At 47.5% G+C, this 23,554-nt stretch overlaps 1 protein-coding gene across 15 annotated transcripts in view; it reads left to right on the forward strand.

Annotated features, from left to right (window-relative positions):
- The window catches only part of ACOXL (acyl-CoA oxidase like), a 360,428-nt gene that overhangs the window by 64,261 nt on the left and 272,613 nt on the right, over positions 1-23,554 (forward strand). For all 15 annotated transcript variants that reach the window (XR_011425932.1, XR_011425936.1, XR_011425935.1 and 12 more), the window contains 2 exons: positions 1,359-1,431; positions 5,487-5,619. Coding sequence is in view for 10 of the 15 variants with exons in the window: in XM_070235145.1 (XP_070091246.1) it covers positions 1,359-1,431; positions 5,487-5,619 (206 nt within the window). In the remaining 5 variants the exon portion in view is untranslated. The remainder of the gene's footprint in view (positions 1-1,358; positions 1,432-5,486; positions 5,620-23,554) is intronic.

Consider the following 23,554-nt stretch of genomic DNA (forward strand, 5'->3'; position numbering starts at 1 on the left):
GGGTTGGTTCCTTCTGAGGGCTGTGAGGGAGAAGCTGTTCCAGGCCTCTCTCCTTGGCTCATAGGTGACCATCTTCATATTCACATGGCATTCTCCCCACGTGCCTGTCTGTGTTCAAACTTCCTCTTTTCATGAGGACACTAGTCATTTGGATGAAGGCCCACCCTAAAGACCTTATTTTAACTTGATTACCTCTGTAAAGACCCTACCTCCAAATAAGGTCACCTTCATGGGTACTGGGGTTTAGGACTCCAACATATGAATTTGAGGGGGACACAGTCCAGCCCATAACACTGGGTGAGAGCAGGCCTTGCCTGTGGGCTCCACTGGACATCACTAGTCAAGGCCAAGCCAAGCCAAAGAAGCAGGTTAGAGAAGAAGAAAAACAAGACAGAAGAAAGAGGAGGAGAGAGAAGGAAGAAGAAGATGATCCTTGGGTGGAGGGGGATAGCCTCCCCCAGCTCCTTAGGGTTTATGGACCACTGCCACGTCTGCAGGAATGGGCTGCAGGTGGTTTGTGAGCACTTTAAATGTATCTTCCAGGGGTGACTGAGGCCCTCGCTGGTCCTGGTCCCTTGAAAATGCCTCAGGTGTCAAGTGTTCTTGAGAGCAGAGGGCTTGGCCCAGCTCTTGTGAAATGGTGCCAGACATTTAGAATGCTGGCAACTTCAGAAAGTCTGCTTTGGTTTCCTTGTAAGCTCCTAAATGCAAGTGTGTCCTTGTCAAGGGGTGATGTTCTAAATAAATACGTGTGCTAAATAAAGATCTTTCCCCCAGATTAAATCTCCCTAAATGTGAGATGAACAAAAAGTAGACCCCAGACTCTGAGGTTAGAATAGTTCTGGAGATTTCAAGAACCTTCTGGAGAGTCAGGTCACCCCACCCACCCACTGCTGTCCTTGTGATCATTTCCCTTTGTCTTTTAGACATTTAGTTTCACAAATTGGCCCCCGTGTGCTGAGGAGGAAGCACCGGGAGGGAGGAGGAATGTGAGCTCTGCATCACTGAGGGGAATAACCAGCTTTCCTGCCTTCTCTGGGGTCAGTCTGATGTTCTCTCAGGTGCCTAGAACTCTCTCTCCCACTCACAGCAACTGCTCGGGCAGGCAGGTGTGTCCCCATCACATCTCCCACCTGAGCCCCGGAGCACACAGGCTACGCAGGAGGCACAGCTCTTCAAGGAAACAAACAAACAGCATCCCCACCCCACCCCAAATAAAAAAGCATCAACAATTCTGGAAGTGAAATAAAGGGCTTTGAATTTCAGTGGAGACAGGGCTGGAAAGTCACAGGGCCCATATTTCTGTTGCTAGCATATATTTGCCCTCTGTGGCTCCATTTCGTTTCTGCTCTCTCTAGGTCTGCATGGTGTGGATAATGGGATTTTAATTTTTGACAAGGTTCGGATACCAAGGGAGAACCTGCTGGATAAGTGAGTAGTTTTCTCCTTAACTTAGATTTGCTGTCTGAATGATCTCATTCCTCTCCCAACCCAGGCCTTGTTCTTGGGGCTCACTGTCGAGGCTATCTTCTCATAACCACTCCTGCAAGTTTACTGACAACTAACTGGAAATGTAGAGAAGCAAACTGAAAAAATTCAAATTATCCAAATGCTACTACCCAGGCGTAATGTTTGTTATACTTTAATGTACAACTTTTTAGACTTTTCTTCATGATGATGTATCTAAAGAGAGAGAGATGTTTGACTTTTACTGAATGAAGTCCACTTATAAATTCTACTTTTTATTAACTAACTTTTTTTATTAATTAACTTATATTTTTTTATTAATTAACTTGTAATTTCTACTTAACATTATATGTCACTTGTTTCTATGCAACAATAAACATACATATGCATTATCATTTTCAATATTGTCATAATAGACTTTTAAATAAATGATCTATAATTTATATAATCAATCCCTTACTGTTGGATATTTAGGTTGTTTCCTTGAAGAAATATTTTTTTCTTTGCTATCATAAAGCAATTAGCGTTATTGCCTCCTTTGTGGGTGGCAGGAAATAAGGCACCTCCTTTCAGCTTTGGAGGCTGTTATAACTTGGGTGGCATGGGTGGATAATGTGAAAGGTGCTCCGTGTCATTCCCCAGCATCCCTCAGTGAGGTCAAACAGGTGGGTTAAGGGTGGGCTGAACAACGAGGTGAAGGTTGCTTCTACCAGGTACGTTCCAGAGCTCCAGGGCTTCACAGTACTTTTTCAGAGGCTAAGAAATACCGATTACCTTTACTTTTTTCAGCAGCATTTCATGTGTCCAATAAGAATCCTTAACCAGAGTCATAGTTAAGTCTGTGAAAAAGTAAGCAACCAGGCTTGCTCCCTGCTTTCATGGAGATTTTCCTTTAACACTTGACTCTTTTGTTTGTTGCCTGCAAGTTCTTGCCAGCAGATAAATATCCTAGATGCCAAAAGTTTAAGACAAATGTGGCAGAAATAAAATAGTCCAAATTTTGTTAACTTTTTTCCCCCTGTGAATTGGTAGGAAACAAAATGGAAACAACAAAAGCATCTTTGCAGTTATTCTGGGGTTTGCTGAAGCCCTCAGGACCCCTCAGGAGCTACAAGCGCCCATGACAGTAGGTCTGAGGACCACCAGCCTCCCCCAGAGGTGCCTGCACATTTCCCGGTCACTTATCAGCATCGCTCCACTCTGGGAGATGGGGAAGAGGGAAGGAAAGCCACAGATGTGGAGCTCCCCATATCTCACCTGCTGTAATGGGATCTTAATGGCCTGGACTGTCCTCTGCCAGCAGGTAGACCCACTGGCTTAGCATTCATCCAATGCACTAGAGATTAAAAAGTCAGACTCAACCAGAAAGAAAAATGCTGGGGGGCTACAGGGACTGTGGAAGATGTGAGCATACGTAGAACATTCTTTGATGAGTAAGGTTTGATTTTAGTCCCATTCCATTGGCATTTAAGCTCCTCCCCTACCCCCAATACTACAGAAGAGCAGCAGCAACACAGATGCTTTGAGCGAAGACTCCCACTTTGGGGGTGTCGGTTCACCACTTGATCAAAAATGGGCCAGTAAATAGACATTCAGATTAAATGAAATTCCTATCAAAATCGCAACTGCCTTTTTTTTGCAGAAACTGAGAAACTGGTCCTAAAATTCATATGGAAATATAAGAGACTCAGAATATCCAAAACAATCTTGATAAAGAAGAAAAAAGTAAGAGGACTCACACTTCTGATTTGAAAACTTACCACAAATCTATAGTAATCAAGGCAGTGTGGTGCTGGCATAGGATATGTATAGACAATGGAATAGAATGGAGAGTCTTGAAATAAATCCTTACGTTCATGGTCAACTGATATTCAACAAGGGTGACAAGGCAATTTAATGGAGAAAGAATAGTTTTTCAACAAATGATGCTGGGACAACTGGATAGCCATATGCAAAAGTATGAAGTTGGACCTTTACCTCATACCATATACAAAAATTAACTCGAAGTTGATCATAGATCTAAATGTAAGTGCTAAAACTATAAAACACTTAGAAGAAAACGTAGGTGTGAATCTTTGTGACCTTGGTTTAAGCAATGTTTTATTATTAGATATGACACCAAAAGCACAAGCAACCAAAGAAAAAAATAGATAAATTGGACTTCATCAAAATTAAAAAAACTTGTACTTCAAAGGACACTATGAAGAAAGTGAAAAGATAATTCACAGAATCAGAGAAAATATTTGCAAGTCATATGCATCATAAGGGTCTATTATCCAGAATATAAAAGGAGCTATGACAGCTCAACAATAAAAAAACAAATGACCCAATTAAAACATGGGCAAAATTCTGAATAGACATTTTTCTGAAGAAAATATACAAATGGCTAATAAGCACATGAAAAGGTGTTCCCATCATTGTGATTATGGAAATGCCAATCAAAACCACATTGAGGGGCTGGCTCCGTGGCCGAGTAGTTAAGTTCGTGCGCTCTGCTGCGGCAGCCCAGGGTTCGGATCCTGGGCGCGGACATGGTACCGCTCGTCAGGCAACGTTGAGGTGGCGCCCCACATCCCACAACTAGAAGGACCTGCAACTAAGGTTTACAGCTATGTATGGGGGGGGGGGGTGGGGAGATAAAGCAGAAGAAAAAAAAGATTGGCAACAGTTGTTAGCCCAGGTGCCAATCTAAAAAAAAAAAAAGCCACATTGGGATACCATTTAGCACCTACTTCAGTGGCTATAATAAAAGAGACAGACGATAACAAGTGTTGGTGAGGATGTGGAGAAACTGGAACCCTCGTACATTGCTGGTGGGGTTGTAAAATGGTGTTACCGATTTGGAAAAGAGTTTGGCATTTCTTCAAAAGTTTAAAGTTTTCATATGACCCTACAATTCTACTCTTAGACATGTATGAAAACTTTGTCCACAAGAGAATTGAAAACATGTTCACACAAAAACTTGTACATAAACGTTCATAGCATAATTATTCATAATAGCTGAAACAGTGGAAACAATCCAAATATCCAACCGATGAACAGATAAACAAACATGGTATAGTCATACAATGGAAAATCATTTGGCCATAAAAAGGAATGAGGTACTGACACATGCTACAACATGCACAAACCTTAAAAACAATGTGGTGAGTGAAAGAAGCCAGACGCAAAATGAAAACTTTGTCCACAAGAGAATTGAAAACATGTTCACACAAAAACTTGTACATAAACGTTCATAGCATAATTATTCATAATAGCTGAAACAGTGGAAACAATCCAAATATCCAACCGATGAACAGATAAACAAACATGGTATAGTCATACAATGGAAAATCATTTGGCCATAAAAAGGAATGAGGTACTGACACATGCTACAACATGCACAAACCTTAAAAACAATGTGGTGAGTGAAAGAAGCCAGACGCAAAAGCCACATATTGTAAGATTCCATTATCTGAAATGTCTAGAATAGATAAATGGAGATAGAAAGTGGATTAATGGTTGCAGGGGCATGGAGGAGGGGTGCATGGTATGTGTTTCTTTTTGGGGTGATGAAATGTTTTGGAATTAGATAGCAGTGATGGCTGTGCCTTTGTGAACTTGGTGAGTATACTAAAAACCATTGAATTGTACTCTTTAAAAGGGGGAATTTCATGGTATGCAAATTATATCTCAACAACAGAAAAGTGGATTGATGTGCAGTCTTCAAGCTCAGGCTCCGGTGTTGGTTTAATGATGGCGGTCCTCATGCCCCTTTGTCTGGGTTCACTGCCCAGTGCAGGTCAGCAGCGGCAGGAAACCTGCTTTACTTTCCATGAGTGAGTCAAGCCTTTGTCAGCATCTCCTGGGAAGGCACTTCCCCCGCCCCTGACTCTTGCTGTCTCACGAGGGCAGTTCTAGGATGCGGAAGCCTGTAAGACTTCCCTGTGTGTGCCTGTGGGAGCCACCTGACTTCATTTCTAGTTGTGCTGTGTTCTTCTTTTTGGTTAACCTTTCCGCCCGCCTCTCCCTGACCACAGGTTCGGTTCCGTGACTCCAGAAGGGCAGTACCATTCCCGTATTAAGAACAAGAGCGCGAGATTCAACGCGATGCTGGCAGCACTGACCCCTTCGAGATTAGCTGTGACTTTTCAAGCAATGGGTGCCATGAAGGTAATTGACTCTGATTTTAATATCCTTCGCTGTTTATTCTCTGCATGTTCCAGGGGTGGGTAGCCATTTCAGGAGCTCAGCTTCCCAAGCCACAGTTGGTGTCATGTGGCCGGGGTTACTGGTTAGATGCTAGGGAGTGCCAGTTGGCCATGCACAGAGAACATTTCTGCACCCTTCTTACCACGGGATCCCATCCATCTGCAAGCCAGCTGTGTGCTGCTGGTTACGGAGGGTGGAACATAGGCTCTGTGGCAACAGAACCACAAAAGATGACCCTGGGCCAATGGGTCATTCAGAACAAACACATCTGCTGGAAAAGCAGCTAACAGCTGACTCACGTGAGTGAAGGCTGGCGTGTCTTGCCTGAGTTCACTGGGGACTGTTGATGCTCACATGGATGTTGAGGGTGTGGCATTCACATCACAGGTTGGAGTCCCTGAGACCAGACCTCCAGAAACCATCTCTGCCTCCTCCCTGCTGCCCACCTCTTCCCATATATGGGTGGAAGGAGCACAGATGAGAGAAAAGTTCTGGAAGGACCCCTCCTCCTCCTCAGGGCTCAGCAGTCTGTTCTCTGGGCCCTCTCCATCTCTTTGCACTAGAGAAAAGCCTGCTTTAAGCTCTGCTGAGCTTGGTGAAGCTGGAAGAAAAATTAAGATACCCATGAATATACATTTGTGGCTTGAATCCAGCTTTTCCATCAAGAAGGAATAAATTTCATTCACCTGACTCCAGGCCTGACATCAGTACCCAGTCGTCTGAACAGCAGGGAAATCCTTCTTTACTCACTTCTCCTGCGTCTGTCCCATTCACAGGAAGCCTGCCTAACAGGGGCTTCCCCCTGTGATGCCCTTCCTGCGAGTGGGCACAGCTGCGACACAGTAGACGCGGCACTTGGTTCTGAGCCAGGGGCCACATGCCCGCCCGTGGCACCGCTTCCTGTGCCTGCTTCTCGCTGGCTCTTTAAAGAGGGTGAGGTGGATGTTCAGTTCTGAAGTCCCAAGTCAGGAGAGGCTCAGCTGGTCCCCTTAGCTGAGCCCTCGGACTTCTGACGAATGCCTGAGGCCCCAGAAGAGCCCGCGATGCAAGCGCGGGGTGAGGCCGAGGCGCTAGCCCAGCGTCAGAGGGCAGTGGAGAAGGACGGCTTCTTCCAGTCAGCAGGAGACACCATGTCAGCCCCTTTCAGGACTCCAGAAAGAGGCAAAAGGAGAGAAGCCAGAGGAAGCTGGAAGTGCATCATAGGGAAGATGGGACAGAAATCGGATCTGGGCTCTCTGAAGCCTCTGTGGCAGAGTCTGCACTGTAGCCCCTCTCATCACAGTGGCCCCCAGGGATGCTCTGAGGAGAGTGTTGGGTAAATAGAAAAACAAACTCTGAGGTCCCAGCTGTAGAGGTGGTGCAGGCACCCAGTGCAACCGGTTAGGGTTCAGAATGGGTGATGGTGTGTGAAGGGTGTCCATGCGGCCAGCAGCCCTGTCAGCTCATCGAGCCTGGTGGTGGATCCTGTGGGGCAGGCATAGGGTGATGTAGATGGGGCAGTGGGAGGCCTTCTGGGGGACCCCTGATTTTAAATGTCACCCGATCTGGAGCAGAGGGGTAGGGGCAGAGGAGACAGAGTGGCTGATTTTCAAAGGTCCCTGTTCTCCATTCTACTGAATGTTATTGAGGTGCCAGCCCCTGCTGACTCTGGAGGAGATGGGGGGCCAAATTTGTGTCAATTCCTTGTTGGGCATCTGACACGTGTACTTCATTCCTGGCAATGTAGTGGCTTTATTGTAATCGCGGGCTCTGAACTCAGAACCCTGGGCTCAGATCTCAGCTGGACATGACCAGCAGTGGGGCCATGGGCAAATCAGTAGTCCTCTCTAAGCCTCAGGGTCTTCACCTGTAAAATGGGCCTTATGACAGTGTTGAGGCATGAGTGAGAGGACTGTGTGTGTAGCGCTGGCACAGAGCAAGTGCCTGGGAGCTCTGAGCTGTTACTGCTGTGATGGCTGCGGCTGCCGCTGCTGTTACTGGGCAGATAGGAGGTGGCTGTAGGAAAGCAATACATGGGCTTTTCCGTGAAACGAATGCCTGGCATCCTGGTCTCCAGGCAACAAGGTCTGACACAGTTTGCAGAGGCGCATGAGTCCCTTGGATTCCTGGGTACCTCGAGCAAAACACAGTGACTTCGAGTTGGCGCTGGCCATGCCTGGGAGGCGGGTTTGCCAGGTGACGGGGAGACCCCTCGCAGAGCCTGGGGGGCCCCAGACGGTGCGGGAAGGGGCCGGCCGCTGTGGTCGGCCCTGATGGACAGCGACCTTGGCCACGGTGATCTCATCTCCAGCGTCTTGGGCGAGGATGATCTCACCACCCCTCTTGGCAGCTCCCCCTCTCCTCGGGCTCAAACACAGGACAGATGTTTTCTCCGCTGAAACCTAAGACGATCTTGCTTGTTCTGCTCTGGCTGCTGAGTGGGAAAACGGATCCCTTTCTCCTGTGTGCATTCCTCATGCATGAGAAAACTGTCACCGCGGCTCCCCACGGTGACATTCGCTCAAGGCTGAGCATGCCTGGTCCTTTTAAACTTTGCCCAGATGTCTTATTTTTCATGGTTATCTCTCATTTCCATAGCATTTCTCAGTGTGTTCAGATTTTCTCTGAAAGTCTTGCCATAATAGCCGTCCTCTACTTTGTGTCCAAAACGCGAGGTCAGATTAAACGATTAGCAGGAACCAAAGGAGAAGGAAATTAAGACGTTTGGCAGGGGTTGGGGTGGGGCCTGCGAGACCTCAGCAGCCCCAGTGGGGAGGCTGGCAGCCTTTCCAGGAGGAGGAAGGAAGTTGGGGAAAGTAACGTGAGTTTGGAGGGAGGGAGCGGAGGGAGCTTGAAATGTAAATGAAATCTAGCCCATTGTTTTGGGTTGATTTTTCTGGAAGTAAAGACTTTAGCATAAGACAAGCTGGTCCCCACTTTCAAAAGAGTCTCCCTAATCTTTTAAAGTAGGTGTTGCTCAGTAGCTGGGTCCCACCCCTAGAGTTTCTGATTCAGCCGCTCTGGGTGGAGCCAGAGAATCCACATTTCTGACAAGTTCCCAGGTGATGCTGATGTTACTGGTCAATCCCTGCACAGAACAGGTGGATATGGTGGGAAGTTCCCGGCCCCATCCCCAGCCACCTTGTCACCCACTGTAGCCTCCCAGTGCCCCCAGGATCAAGGCCCAAGTTCTCTTCCAGTCTCCAGCGCCCCTCATAACCCCTCTCTGTCCCTTCTCACACCCTGCTGTGCTCCCCAGCAAGCCCACCCCCACTTTTCGCAGGTTAGTTTTCATGTCCATTTCAGAGCCAGGCAGATGTCCCTTCTTGGGAAAGGTCCCAGCCTGCATGTGGTCCCTCTGTCATGTTCCCAAGGCTCTGCGCTCCCCCACGCAGCATTTATTACCATTGTAACAGCTAATGGTGTGGTAGTCAGGTTCTGTCCCCTGCTAACCTAAGAGGTCAACACAGCCAGGGGCCCTGCTGCCTCGTTCACTGTTCACTGTTGTGTTCAGCTTCCCACACAGGGCACACACAGTAGGCGCACGGCAAATAGGAGTTGAAAGAATGAAGGGGAAATGAATCAGAATTCACCTTTAAAGCACCAGGCAGGGTTCTCAGCAGAGGTGAGTGCTCAGTACGTGTTGGTTCTTGTGTCCCCACAGCCCAACCCTCAGCCCCTTCCCAGGGAGACCGGGAGGAAGGATGTTGCTACCTCTTCCTTCTAACCCTCCGTCCAGAACAAGGAGCCTTCTTTCTTCCTTCCTTCCTCTCTAATTGTGCTGTCCAAGGCAGCGCCCTTCACATCTGCTTCATAGGGACGGGCTTGCTCAGGATGCTGTGGGAGTGAGGCCCCAGCGGTCAGGGAGTTGCCCGGGTGGGTGTGCTGGGAGTAGAGCACTCATTACCCTATTCTGGACCCAGGGATTGTGGAGACGACGCCCAGTCAGCAGGCTGCTGGGAAGCACTGTCTCTGTGGAGAAAGCTACTGCTTTTCTCGTTTCTTTGACATGATCAGCTGGCCCCTGTTCGTCTCATCTGCTCATGGCAACTCTGCTGCATGCCTGGTGAGGTCACAGTGGTGAGGAGAGGCTCAGATCCCTTCTGGGGTTGGACAGTCAACCAGGAGAGCATGGGGCACAGCAGGATGGGTCTCAGGCCTCTCTGGCCATGGGAACACCCTGCAGAGGACAGATCCTGGGGGAGCTGAGTGACTCTGTTCTGTCAGGGTGAGGCCACCACTCTGAACTGTGGGCAGGGAGGAGACCTTGCCATTGTGGCCCCCCAGGGACAGGCTCTGGGTCTGCTGCTGCCGTGAGTGGTGTGACACTGTGGTGGAGGGGACCTGGGGCTTAATTTCCATTTCTCTGTGCTTTAGTTTCCTCATTGCTAAAAACAAGGCCAAAAAACCAAAGCTATCTCATGGAAACATTTTGAAAATTAATGAGTTAATTGAATTACCTGTCTTCACCACCCCTACCACCACCACTACTGTTACAAGCAGATAACATTTATTGAGCCCTCACTACAAGCCATGCCCGTAATAAGTGCTTTATAGGTGTTCACTCATTTCTCCTCATAACAACTCTGAGAGGGTTCCATTGGTATATCCATTTTACACATGGGGAAACTGAGGCATGAGGAGGTAAAGGAATTGGCCTGAGGTAGGCACTAAATATGCATCACTTGACTCTGGTGGTCCTGTTAAGGGAGTAGATGGCCTCATGTTTGGAAGGATGGTCATAGCATGTTGTGTGGATAAGATCAACATGTAGGTGTTATTGAGAGAGATAGGAGAATTAAGTAGGAAGAGGGGCAGCCCAGCGCAGTGTATGAATACTTAGAAGCTAGAGGTGCTTGGGCATGTGCACGAGCTGCTGAATTAGCTGAGTTACAGCTCTGGGTCGTGGAAGGCCACAAGCTGGCCAGTGAGTCCTTGGGTTAGGAAGAGCCTTACCGTGGGTGTCAACCAGGACTGCAGCTGATGGGAGCCATGCTCCTCCTCATCACCTTGTCCCAGTGCCCAGCTCTGAAGCAGGCAAAGGGAGGACGCCCATATAAAGTTGTTCAGTTGAGATGAATAGGATCAGCATCAAGGAAACAGTTGGAATGTTGTGCCTGCTCTAGAGGCCACAGCGTATACTAAACTATCAATATGTGTAGGCTGTTATTATTATTACAAGGACTGTGGAAGCTTATACAATCAAGTTCAGGTATACTGATGACTAAAATGACATCTGAGTTGTGAGGATAACAGATAAGGTATATAACGCACATTTGTCCCTCAGTGGTAGTGGCTGCTTGGAGCCCAGGGTGGAGAATTATGAGGCTGAGTGTGGACGTGGCTGAAAAGTGGCCGTGGTCATGGTCAGCCATGTGTGTAGCATGGGGAGCAGTGGGGCCCATGCCATCTGGCTGTCCTCCTGGGGCTCAGTGACACATGGTCTTGAGAGAAGAGTAGAGAGACCAAAAGACCATCTTTGAGTCATCAAAGGTTGCCCTGTGTATGACAGCTGGCAGCTTTTCTTATCTGTTGGTGCTGAAGGGAGGGAGAGCAAAGGGAAGAAATTGGTTTCGGGTGGGACACTTGGAACTTGTGACAGACACACGACCTTTCCTGACAGTCAGCATTGTTGGACCTGAATAAAGGATCTGTGGAAGATGGTAGAGTCCACTTTTTCTAGAGACTCTCTCCTCACTATTGATGGGCGTTTGGGAATATTGTGTCCTTGAATGACCGTTCCAAGACCTTCTGGCTGTAAGGTTCATGGAGAACTAGAACAACAAAGAAGAGGAAGCCAGGGGCATCTGGGTCTCCTTCTGAGTCAGAGGTGGGCCTTTAAACCACAAGGGACGTGGTGGGTCAGTAACCTGGGTCTACGCTGCTTTGGGTGAACCCACAGCAGGGCAGCCTGCATGTTCCTACTGCTCTCTGGCTTTGTTTTGGGGCTTCCCCTTCACCCAGGCTCTGCCACCTCCCCAGAGAGGTCCCCAATATCGGTGTTCTCACCCTGGCATCTGGCTCCTGCACCTGGCTCTGCAGGGCCATGCCCACGTGCTTCAGTCACTGGCTGGGGCTGGGGCTGAGTAGCTACTGTCAGAGTGTGACTCTACCTGCTCTGAGGACTACAAACCGGATGCTATGACACTTTTCCCTGAGTTGAAGCTCACTCAGTCCTCTTAAATTAATAGCCTCAATTTCTGTGGCTACCACTATAAAACTATCAGGTTTTTGTCTGTTTCATTCTTATTATGAGATTACCTAATTCTATTTTCTTCTGGAATAACTTTATGTTCATCTCCTTTTATTGTCACTTTGATCTCATTTTTATCATTATTAACAGAACATTTAGTGGATAGAGATCATATCTTTTGGTTCAGTCTCAGTGCAGGGCCTTGTAGAGCACTAAACGTCATGGAAGTCTTTTTACTCTTTTCTCCTTCCTTCCTCCCCTCCTTTTTTCCTTCCTTCCTTCCATCCATTCACACACTTGTTTATCTACCTGTCCACTCACACACTCATCTACCCACCTGTCCATCCATCTGTCTGTCCATCCATCCACTCCTTCCACCCATACACCCCCTGACCTATCCATCCATCCATCCGCCCATTCACCTACCCATATATCTACCCATCCATCCATTCATCTACCCATCCACTTACCCATTCATCCTCCCAGTCAACCATCCATCCATTCATCCATCTATTCACTCATCCACCCACCTATCTATCCATCTATCTGTCCAACCACTCACCCACCCATCCATCCCACTACAAGGACTCTGAACACAAGGGTGGTTGGTTCATATATGATTTAGTAGTTAAGAGGCAGCTGTGGAATGTTCTAGAGAAAAGCAGTCACCTACCTGATAGACACCATAGTTTAGAAAAGCTCCCCAGGCAGGTGTGTGTAAGGACAGGCCGGAGGCATACACCATCCTTCAGAGCCTGGCCTTCTTCCAGCAGTAAGGGCTGAATAAGGAGCATCTCTGTAGGGCCTTGTTCACATGAGGGCTCGGTGCAGAGACTGAACTGAATGGGACTGGATCGAAGTGGAAGCACTCTCATAAGGAGCACAGTGAGACCTCTGCCCCCTTGGGGGCGCGAAATGGAGGGTGGAGTGAGGAGAGGATATGGGATCCCTGGAGTAACGTCTTGAACATATGTGGTACACACAGGTGTGTGTTTCATTGAAACTGGTGAGGCACGGTTGACTGATGTTTGTTCTGTTGACACTTTTGTAATATCGCCAGTCATCTGTTAGAAGGTTGAAAATGGCGCCTCATCCCGTGTCAGCTGTATGTCTTTAGAAGCCCTGTGTGTGCTTTGAGGAAGCAGATTCCCCCTGCTCATCTTGTTCCACTCAGGCCGACGTTGTTCTTTCCTTAGCGTCCTCACACACACATAGATGTGGGGAGCAGAGTATCAGAACTTGCTTGGATGCTGGCGACGTCCCGTGGCATGAAGGATTTGGCTTGGGTGATCTGGGGGCCAGCTGTGAAATGTGTACTCTGCTTTCGGTATATATACATCAGTTTTCTGGTGTAGAAACTTCCCAAGGTTGACCACCAGAGGGTGGCAGATACCCACAATGACTTGCAGATTATTTTTCCTTTTCCTTTATTTACTCTTGTATGTAGGAAGTGGCCGGGATCTTGCTGTTCTCATCAGTGTAGCTTCATATCAGCTACGAGTGTTGATTTTTACAGAGTGGTCCATATATGGAGAACGGGCATGCGTCAGCCGAGTAATTGTATAATTCAAGACCAAGACTGTAAATAGGAAGCAGAGTTATCTTGATGACTCTTCAGGATAAAATTAGACTGACTCAAATGTCTTAAAAAAAAATAAGTTTACAGTATTTTGGATGGGTGTGAAAGTGGTTAAATACTTTTTTGTGGTGTTTCCATGGCAGTTGTTTACATTTTTAACGACTGAAATTTAAGCATTTATTTTTTAAAAGATACATCAGCTGCCTTTTTCTCCAAAGACCAAAGAACTGAAGATCTGGTACAACCATAAATAAGGCGCACATGACATGAATATTTGAAATGAATCTTTGAAGGAATTGCCAGTTTGCATTTACTTCAATTCCATGAACACATGTTGAGTGCTTCCCTTGAACGGGATGCTGTGAGCAGAGATGAGGTGGAACAGATGTGTGCCCTCCAGGGGCTCATGGTGTTTCCAGGTAACAGACACTACACACTGTGAGGGTCCCCACTGTGAGGAAGCCTCCAGGGATTACGCTGTTAGGATGGGGAAGGTGGTAGTGGTGGTATTGAGAATAACACTTTGTAAAGAGACAGTGTGTGATTTTTATGCTTGGAAGGGACCTCAGAGATCAGAGTCCAATGCACATCTTTCATGGAAACATTTCTAAATGAGGCCTCTCTCTGGGTCTCTCTGGCACACAGACCTAGGAGCTGGCATCCAGCCTCTCCCCATCGAGCAGAGTATCCAGGTCACATTTGCAGATGGACAGCCTGAGAGCACACAGTGCTGGACGGATTTCTGTGCTGTAGGAGAGGAAAGTCTTGGGCATCCCTCCTCATTTGATGTGGCCCAAGAATGTTAGATGTTTATGACTGTGACAACGTCTCAAGGAACAGCGCTCCCTTCAACTAAGTCATCAGAGGCTGAGCAGGCCTTGTAGGAAACCCCCGTCTCCCCAACCCTGCATTGTGGTAGCCGGGAGGGACGTGGTGATGCTGTCGCCCTTGTAGACTGCTTCCAAGTTGCTCTCGACCTGGGTCCTGCTTGGGAGGGGCTTGCCTTCCTCGGCTCTAGCAGCCTGCTCACCTAAGACAGGTAGAAATTGTCTCCAGGCTGCAGCTGTGTGGAGCTTCAGCTCTCCACCGAAGCCCTGTTGCCCGCCTCTGGGGAGCATCATCCATGCTCCCCGGAGGCTCGGATATGGATGACTAATGGCTGGCGTACTGTCCTTAGGAGCTTTTCCACCTGAAACTTGATGTTCCATGTAGCACTCATGCTTGTACGGGTCACCGTCCCTTTTCCTCACTTCACATTTCATCACTCCTTTGTCCCTGTAGATGAATCCATCCTTTAGTGGGTTGTCATGGAGAAAGACAATGATAGCTGAAGGCACAGCCAAATAATAACTCACTTGTAGGGAGTGCTTCCTGTATGAGGACGAGTTCGGAGCATTTTATGCACAATCGCTCTTTTAATCGTCAGTCAGCACTGTGAGATGGGTGCTGTCATGATTCCCATTTTCTAGATGGAAAAACTGAGATGTAGGAAGAGGTAACAGCTTGCTTAGAGTTTCCTGGGCCTCACCCTGCCGCCATCTGGCGCTGGATTCGCGCCCTGACCCACACTGGGACAGCTTTCATAATCCTCCAGCGAGAGGTGCTTTGAGCCCGGCTTAGGTCTGCTCACTGGCATTCCTGGACCACTTTGGTGCACAGTTGTATTTGTTTTGGTTAACCAAACCAAACCAAAGATTTAAAAAAATTGTTGTCTACATTTAAAAATGTGGAGATTCCATCCCAACTGGGATTTGACAGATGCCAAATGGTTAGCCACTGGGCTAGAATCCAGGCTTCCTTCCCCACTAGGACCTGATTTATGTTTTATTGGCACTGCCGACTTCGCTTGATAGCTGTGTGTCACGTGGTCCTAAGCATCTGTGCTGGGAGCAGGAGGGGGAGGGGAGACAGGCTGGTCCAGCTTTTCTGCTGAATGTCCTTTTATGGGGAAAAGGTCTGTTTATAGCATTTATTGAATGTGTTCAACTTGAAGCTTAGTCCAATGGAGTGATTTTGAATACCTCTGCCTACCACAAAATGAAATTTAATAAGCCCCCAAAATTCACACTTCCTTAGATAAATTTTAAAAAGTGAATGGGGTTATTTAAATTTGTCTCTAGAAACACCTGAGAAATGCTAAGAAGAGAAGCAAAATGATGGTTAGTGGAATATTTGTGTATTGTAATTCTCTTATTTGTCAAGTCTGTATATTTCTACATCTCTGCTATGAGAGATGAGAGTCTAATTCACTTACACAACACCCCACTCCTGTTCTCCTTTGAGTTTTTTATGCCTCACGATTTTTGATTTTTACATTACGATTTTTAATTCTCCTAAGGATTACCAAGGTATCTATAAATATTCTTAAACTCCCATTTCTTATCCGAGCAACCCTATCTCTTGATTCCTTTCCATCCGCTCCCACCTCTTTTGGCTGGACCATTGACTTTTATATTGTCAGGCTGAGGCATTTGCATTTTATTCTGTAACCATAATCTACCTTCTGGACTTTAAGGTACGTTATTATGGCCAGGGCTACGAAGTCGTGTTCACTGTGGAACCATGGGCTACATGAGGATTGTGTTTTCTCTCTATAGGTCCAATGTCACAACACCTTTACAATTTGAAGAACAGTATTCCTAGCATCAAGGGCCAATGCAATCACTTTCCTTGCGCTCTATAAATTACTAAAAATCATGTCACATTTTTGTGTGCTTGATATTTAGATCATTGTGTTTTTCTAAGGTTTTTGGTTTCTCCTGGAGTTTCCAATTACCTTTCTTTTTTCTTGTTGGGAGGAGAAATATATGTCTTTAGCACCGTATCACCATATCAGTAACAAATTCTAGCTTCTTGCTCCTTTTGTGTCTTGCATGGAATCCATCCCGTTATTCTCCTTGATGATCTTGTGGAGCCCACAGATTTCTGATTTTAATTTTGGTCTATTGCTTCTAAGCCTGATGTACAGCAATCATCATCTAAATATTTTCTTTTCATTGGATTTTTGAGAGTAGTTCAACTTTTTCTTATATCCTCTATTGTCTTTTTGCTTGGTTTTCCTCTCGTTTTATTGTAGTATATCCTCAAGGAATTTCCTCTGGAAGGTGTATGGCTGGTCATATTTTGAATCTTTCTATGTCTGAACTGGTTTGTATTTCGCCATCACATTTGATTGATAGCCTAGCTGAGACTTCAATGTTGACAATCATTTTCCCTCCAACTTTAAATGTGTTGCTGCATTCCTTCCAGCACAAAGTTTGCTAGTGGAAAGTCATATATCCCCCTGTATGAGACGTGCACTTCCTCTCTGGAAGCCGTTTGTCTTGGGTATGTGGAAATTTAACTCAGTACCGTGTCTAGGTCTACTTTTTTCATGTATCCTGCATGACACTTGGTAGCCTCTTTCTTTCTTTTTTTTTTTTTTTTTTAAAGATTTTATTTTTTTTTCCTTTTTCTCCCCAAAGCCCCCCGGTACATAGTTGTGTATTCTTCGTTGTGGGTTCCTCTAGTTGTGGCATGTGGGACGCTGCCTCAGCGTGGTCTGAGGAGCAGTGCCATGTCCGCGCCCAGGATTCGAACCGACGAAACACTGGGCCGCCTGCAGCGGAGCGCGCGAACTTAACCACTCGGCCACGGGGCCAGCCCCCTTGGTAGCCTCTTTCAGTGTGAAAACTGGTATCTCTTTTCATTCTGGGCAGTTTTCTTCTACTAGTTCTTTTGGTGATTCTTTTTTTTCCATTTTTCTCAGAACTCTAATTATTTGAAGGTTGGATTTTTGTCTTGATTGCCTTTCTCTTATTTTTTCCCTCATATTTCTCAGTACGATTTGCTCTATGTTCTGGACATTTTTCTGATTACGTATGTTTATTTGTACAATTATTTTTATTTTCAAGAGCTTTTTCTCTGATCTATTCCTTTCCTATAGGGATATGTTTTCGGTTTTTAGATGCAATTGCTCTGTGATCTCTCTATAGATATCAACTGGAGATTGTTTTTCAGAGTTCTGTTCCCTGAATTAACTTTTTTTTACTCTAGAGTCAGTTGGGGTCAATTAGAGAGGTAGTGAAGGTTAGGGGGCAGAGGGGCTGGAAACCAGCAGTTACAATCAATGTGAGGTTGGTGCTATAATGGAGTTATGAGCAGGACCAGACCAAGGGCCACCAGGCTTAGTTTAAGCCATTCAGTGAAGAGTCCCTCAAAGACCTTCCATTGAGTTTCAAAGGACCAGAAGAAGTTGATTGACAAACAAAGTTGGGGAAGGACCTTCCAGGCAGAAGGGAGACCACATATGAAGGCACAGAGGAGTGAACCAATGCAGCCCATTGTGGATGAACAGAGGGCTTGACATGGCCAGAGCTTCCATGGCCTGCTGGAGAGGTTATGGTGGTTATCCACCATGCTGACCAAGCAGACAGGTGAGCTGGGCCATAATGGAAAAGGGCTCACAAACTATGGAGAGCCCGTGAAGAAGGATTACCTGCAGGATAAGGACCTGACCAGAGATGCATTTTAGACAGACTGTCCTGGCAGTTAGGTAGAGGATGGAGAGAGTGAATGGTTGGCAGCTGGGACTGTCATAATGGTCCAAGTAAGACATGATACACAGTCACTGTGGAAGGGATGGGGGAAAGGATATGGCACATATGCAGGGGACAGAATGGGGAGGATATTAGGGCTGATTGGAAATGAGAGACCAAGGGTGACAACAGGTCTGACTTTGGAGACTGTTGAACTCATCCAGGAAGTTAAGAAGGGGGGCACCTCCTCAGCTTCCATCAATAGAGATTTTCCTTGAAATACACAACTGGCTTTCTCTGCCCTTTGCCCCATCTTTGCAGGGGCTATAGGGTGACCTACCTCATTGGCAAGTTTGAGAGCAAGACCTGGGGATTTTGTAGACCTGCTGTCCTTCTGCCTCCTTCCTCAGGGTGCAGGTACTGAGGGCTGGCCCCAGGGAAGGCTCCTTCTCACGGGAGGGCTCCCTGTCCAGCGCTGCCAAGACTGCATGGGCAAGTGTGTCTAAGGCTGGATTGCATTGTTAGCAGCCCTTGCATTGCTTCCCTCAGCTACTTCCTCCAGCCTAACTTGAATCAAGAAGAAAAGTATTATTTGGGCCTATGCTTGCTGTTCCCTGGTTTATTTCTCAGTCTGTACAAAAACCAGGTGGCAGTGCCTCATAAACTCCAATATAGGGCCCATAGGAGGAGGGGATGTTCGTATTTAAACTGTATGTGCTGCCGTGTCCCTGATTAGAAGCACAGTCCCCCCACTCCTGTGAGGATATGTCGCTTGAGGATGTGTTAAAAGGAACTGCCTCTGAGTCAGACTTGACCTGAGTTTGGAGAGGTGGTTAGAGCAGGAGAAGGTAAACTGAGGAACGGGCACTTCCTGCCTGCAAGGTTGGCCCTGGGGGCGGTGACTGAGGGCTTCTGTGTAACCACTTTTATTTGCTTCTCAGAAGACTCAGAGGCACGTAGGTCTTGTCTAGGGTGCCCAGCCTTGGAGGCTGGTCATTGAGAATGTCAGCTTCAAGAGAGCAGGACCTACATCTTTTTGGTCACTGCTGTCCACTGTGGACTTAGAACAGGACCTGGCACTTAGTTAAGCATTTGATGAATGAATGAATGGATGGATAGTTGAATGACTATAGTGATGAAGGGAAGGCGTCTTTGGTAGAGAATAAATCAGTCCAGATCACAGCTCTATGGAGATCAGATGTCAGTCATTTGGTGGCATTTAAATGTATTAAGAGCACTGGAACCCTGATCTAATCTTTAAAAAAATAAAAGCAAACATTCCCCGTTTCTCATGTGTACCCAGACCTTTCTTTTATGAATTTGGAACTGGCCCGCTCCGGGGTATTTTCAGGCCAGGCAGGCGTGCATGTGGCAGAGACTGTTTTGTTTTTATTTCCTGCAGCGCTCACTCGCTCCCTGGCTCACCCCGGCGGATTGCTCATGGCTGAGCCTCTTGGGTCTGACGACATTGTGGGTGTGACTGGAGCGCTATTCTGGGCAGATGACGTGCAGGTCCGGGGATGGTCTCTCATTCTCTGAGGATGGCCGGGTAATAGGATTAAAGCCTCAGAGAGCAGCCCAGGCCCCAAAGTGCAGAGTTGCTGGGTTTAGGGGCGTTCTTTCTGGGTGGGAGGAATCAATGTCATACTCCAGCAACACAGATCTGATTGCACTTCCTCAGACAGGCCACACCTTGCCACCTCCTGGCTCTGCACAAACCGTTCCTCGGCCCATGACCCTCCCTCTCTCTCTCTTCCCATTCCCATTCTTGCTGTGTCTTTCCAACACAGAGCTCTTGCAGCGCCTCGTTTAATCTCAGCCCCAGGTGTTAACTGTTGTCTGTGTCTCGGTTGCCCGGTAGCCTAGAGAGCAGGGGCTCGGCAGGTGCGCAGGAGGCCCTCAGTAAGTATCTGTGAACTGAGTCAGCCCTGTGGACTCCCCAGCCCATCACAGGCATCTTCATTCTAACGAGGTCCAGGAGAGGGGGCAGGGAGCCCACCGCGGGCCAGGCGTGCGATGCTCTGTGTGCATTTTCTCCCTCAGTGCTTACAGCAGCTCTGCTGTGATTGTCGTTTTACAAATGAGAAGACAGAGGATCTGGGAGATGAGGTAGCTGGACAAGGACACCTGACTTCCATGGGGCAATGTGATGTTGTGCCCACCCTGCCCCGCAGGGTCCCCACTGATCTCCTTTTGCCAAAGATCCTCCGTTTTGAGGCTGGGCTGGAGAAGGAGTGCTGGACATGGGGCCTCAAACTGCAGCATCTTAGATTTCTGGAAACTTCCATGCCTCTTGCTTGAGTAACCACTGACGTTTGAGCCCACCTGGCCCATGTGACATTCTGAGGTTTTGATCCTGTCTGTCTCCAGGGTTGTGGGGGTGGCCCTAGACTCAAACTTGATTTTTGTTCCCAGGGATGTCAAAGGTCAGGGAGTCAGGCTGATGGCTGCTAGCAGCAGAGCGACCCTACTGGGTTGTTTTTTCTTTATTAACTTTCGTCTGGTGAGAATGTTGTCGTGAGTAGACTTTTAAAAAATATTTGCATATCTCATTTCTTTGTCTAATGAGTGTTGTAAGAACGATGTCCCAGTTTCCATGCTTGAATAGATAACTATGATGGTGCAAGGCGCTGAGGGGCTGGTGTGCCACAGCGCTTTCTCTTTCTCGTGTTTGGCATCTCCTCCAACCTGTTTCAAACCACACTCCAGACGTCTCTTTTAAAAGAACTGATCTTGCGGGCCAAACGGTACCCTCTACTACCATGACATCTCCCTTAAATTTAGAAGACACCTTTGTCAGTGCTGCAGTGTGACTCTTAGCATCAGATCACCAGAGGTGCTTAATATAACAAGTATACTCTCTGCCTCTATTCCATTTTTAAAGTTAGTAGAATTTAAAAGAAGAGCAGGGGCCGGCCCGGTGGCACAGTGGTTAAGTTTGCACGTTCTGCTTTGGCGGCCCAGGGTTCGCCGGTTCGGATCCCGGGTGCGGACATGGCACCACTTGGCACGCCATGCTGTGGTAGGCGTCCCACGTATAAAGTAGAGGAAGATGGGCACGGATGTTAGCTCAGGGCCAGTTTTCCTCATTGAAAAGAGGATTGGCAGCAGACATTAGCTCAGGGCTAATCTTCCTCAAAACAAACAAACAAATAAAAGAGGAGGGAAGGAGTTAGTTTAAGTATGGCCTTTGTTCTGGCATAACCCCATCTTTACACATGACCTCACAAATCCTTGGCTTGTTCACTACAGATGGACTAAAGGCATAGAGTATTGCTGGTTTTGGAGTCTAGAACATAGATATAAGTCCCTGCCCTTAAGGGATTTTCAGTCCTGTTGGAAAGGCAGAGTGTAGACCTGAAAGGCTCCTGTGCCAGTGTTGGTGCCCTGGGAGCACACTGCAGCCCGTGACCAGCCAAGGCTGCTGCAGCTGCCGTGCTGCAGTTAGAAGCCGCCTGGCTTGGCCTGCTGGGCAGGCAGGAAGAGGATGCAGCGCACTAAGAGAAGCTTAATTTTCAGAACACTGGAGTGGATAGTTCCACTCAGTGTCTAGAGTGTTGTTGCTTTCTGGTCTCTTTCTTTAAACAGAGACCCAGACAAATGGAGCCAGTGTGGAGATGATACCCAGCACAGTAAAGGGGTTTGACGCAATGCCATGCAAGGAACTGCTGGATTGTCTGGGGATGCTTAGCTGGAAAAAGAGAAGCTCTTGGGGCAGAGAGGCATGAGAGCACCTTCCAGGAGACTGGGGCTGTTAGAGGCAGCTGGGACGCTGGTTGGGACCAGATGACGGAGGGCCTTTCTTGCCTTGCCAAAGATCCTGCATTTTATTCTGCAGGCAGTGAAGTCCTACTTATGGTTTCTAAGGGAGGAAACAACGAGATGTAGCTTATGGTTCACGGAACACCTTAGTTTGGAACGGAGAACACAAAGGAGGAACAGGTTTAGAGAGGGAAGTATGAGTTTGCAGAAGCATCAGGTGGGAGCGTGGAGGCTCTGGGAGGCATTGGCTGAAGCTGGGCGAGTAGGCGACATCGTGCAGGAAGAGGAAGCTATGAGGGACTCTGGGCAAAGTCTACATGTAAAGGATAAGCTGAAGGGCATGATGGGGAATGCAAGTGATGGGTCAGAGAAGCAAGAGGAAAACCAGAAGGTCATAGCTTCATGGAAGCCAAGAGGAGAGAATGTTAAGGCATGTTTGGTCAGTAATCCTACGGCAATCACCACCATTTGTTGAATGAGGCTCCTTTGTTGAGTGCTAGACATTATGCTAAGTGTTTTCCATACGTTGTTTCCTTTAATTCTTATAGGAATTCCACAAGGGAGGCACTGATATTGATATTCTATAAATAAAGGACTGAGGACCAGGGTTAAAATCTTCTTGGGAGACAGAACGTGGGCTTTGGCGTGAAATAGGCTGGGTTTGAGTTCCACCTCTGCCCTTATTAGCTGTGTGAACTTGTACAAACTACTTGGTTCCTCTTTTCTAAATGAAATATAATGCTCCAGTCTCCCGTGGATGTTGATGGGATTCCATGAGCTATTGTCTTATTGTAAGCAAAGCCCTTCACACGGTGCCAACACACAGGAGCCCCTCCAAACACTAGAACGTGGTCTTGGTTATTTCTCAGCATCACTGAGCTAGTAAGTGGTGGGGCTAAGATTTGAACCCAGATCTGTGTGGGACCATAGCCTGTGCTACGCTTTCAACCAAGGGAGGTGATGTGGGACCAGAGTTTTAATGCTTGTGGAGTGGAGGAATGGTGTTTTAGAGACAGGAGCGACCTGAGCACATCTGAGCCTAGAGGAGAAAGAGGAAGTAGAAAGAGAGAGATTAATGCTGCCAGAGACAAGGAGGTTGAGTGGTGGGAAGGTCACAGGGAGACTTATGACATGACATTAAAACACAGGTGGAGGGATGACCCTGAACCCAAAGCAGATGTTTCTTCCTCAGAGACAGGAGGGACAAAAGTCAGAAGGAGGAGAGGAATTTTTAAGAGAAGGAGACAGGAATTTTTAAGCAGGGGCAAGAAAATTGAGAGCATTCTAACAGATGATTTCTGTTTTCTCAGGAATGCAGAGGTGGGTCAAGATCCGAGGAGAGGCAGCAGGGGTGGGGGTGGAAGTTTCAGAAGAGGAGACTCTGGGGGCTGGCCCGGTGGCGCAGCGGTTAAGTTCACATGTTCCACATCTCAGCGGCCTGGGGTTCACCTGTTCAGATCCCGGGTGTGGACATGGCACCGCTTGGCACGCCATGCTGTGGTAGGCGTCCCACATATAAAGTAGAGGAAGATGGGCATGGATGTTAGCTCAGGGCCAGGCTTCCTCAGCAAAAAGAGGAGGATTGGCAGCAGATGTTAGCTCAGGGCTAATCTTCCCCCCAACCCCGGAAAAAAAAAGAGGAAGAGGAGACTCCGTCTCCACAGCCATCAAAGGTGATAGGGTGGGGAGGAGAGAGGTGGAGAAGAGGGCTTGTGGAGATCGTTGGAAACCCAGTCTTGAGTGGAGTGCCACGGTCGACTCTGTTTGTGGCAGTGCCAGGCAATGTGATGATGCAGTTTGTCCCCGGGGCAGTGATAGGGAAATGAGATGGTTAGGTTAGCCCAGATTTGGAAATTCACGAATTGG

This window comes from Equus caballus, chromosome 15 (genome assembly GCF_041296265.1).
Source record: "Equus caballus isolate H_3958 breed thoroughbred chromosome 15, TB-T2T, whole genome shotgun sequence".
NCBI lineage: Eukaryota > Metazoa > Chordata > Mammalia > Perissodactyla > Equidae > Equus > Equus caballus.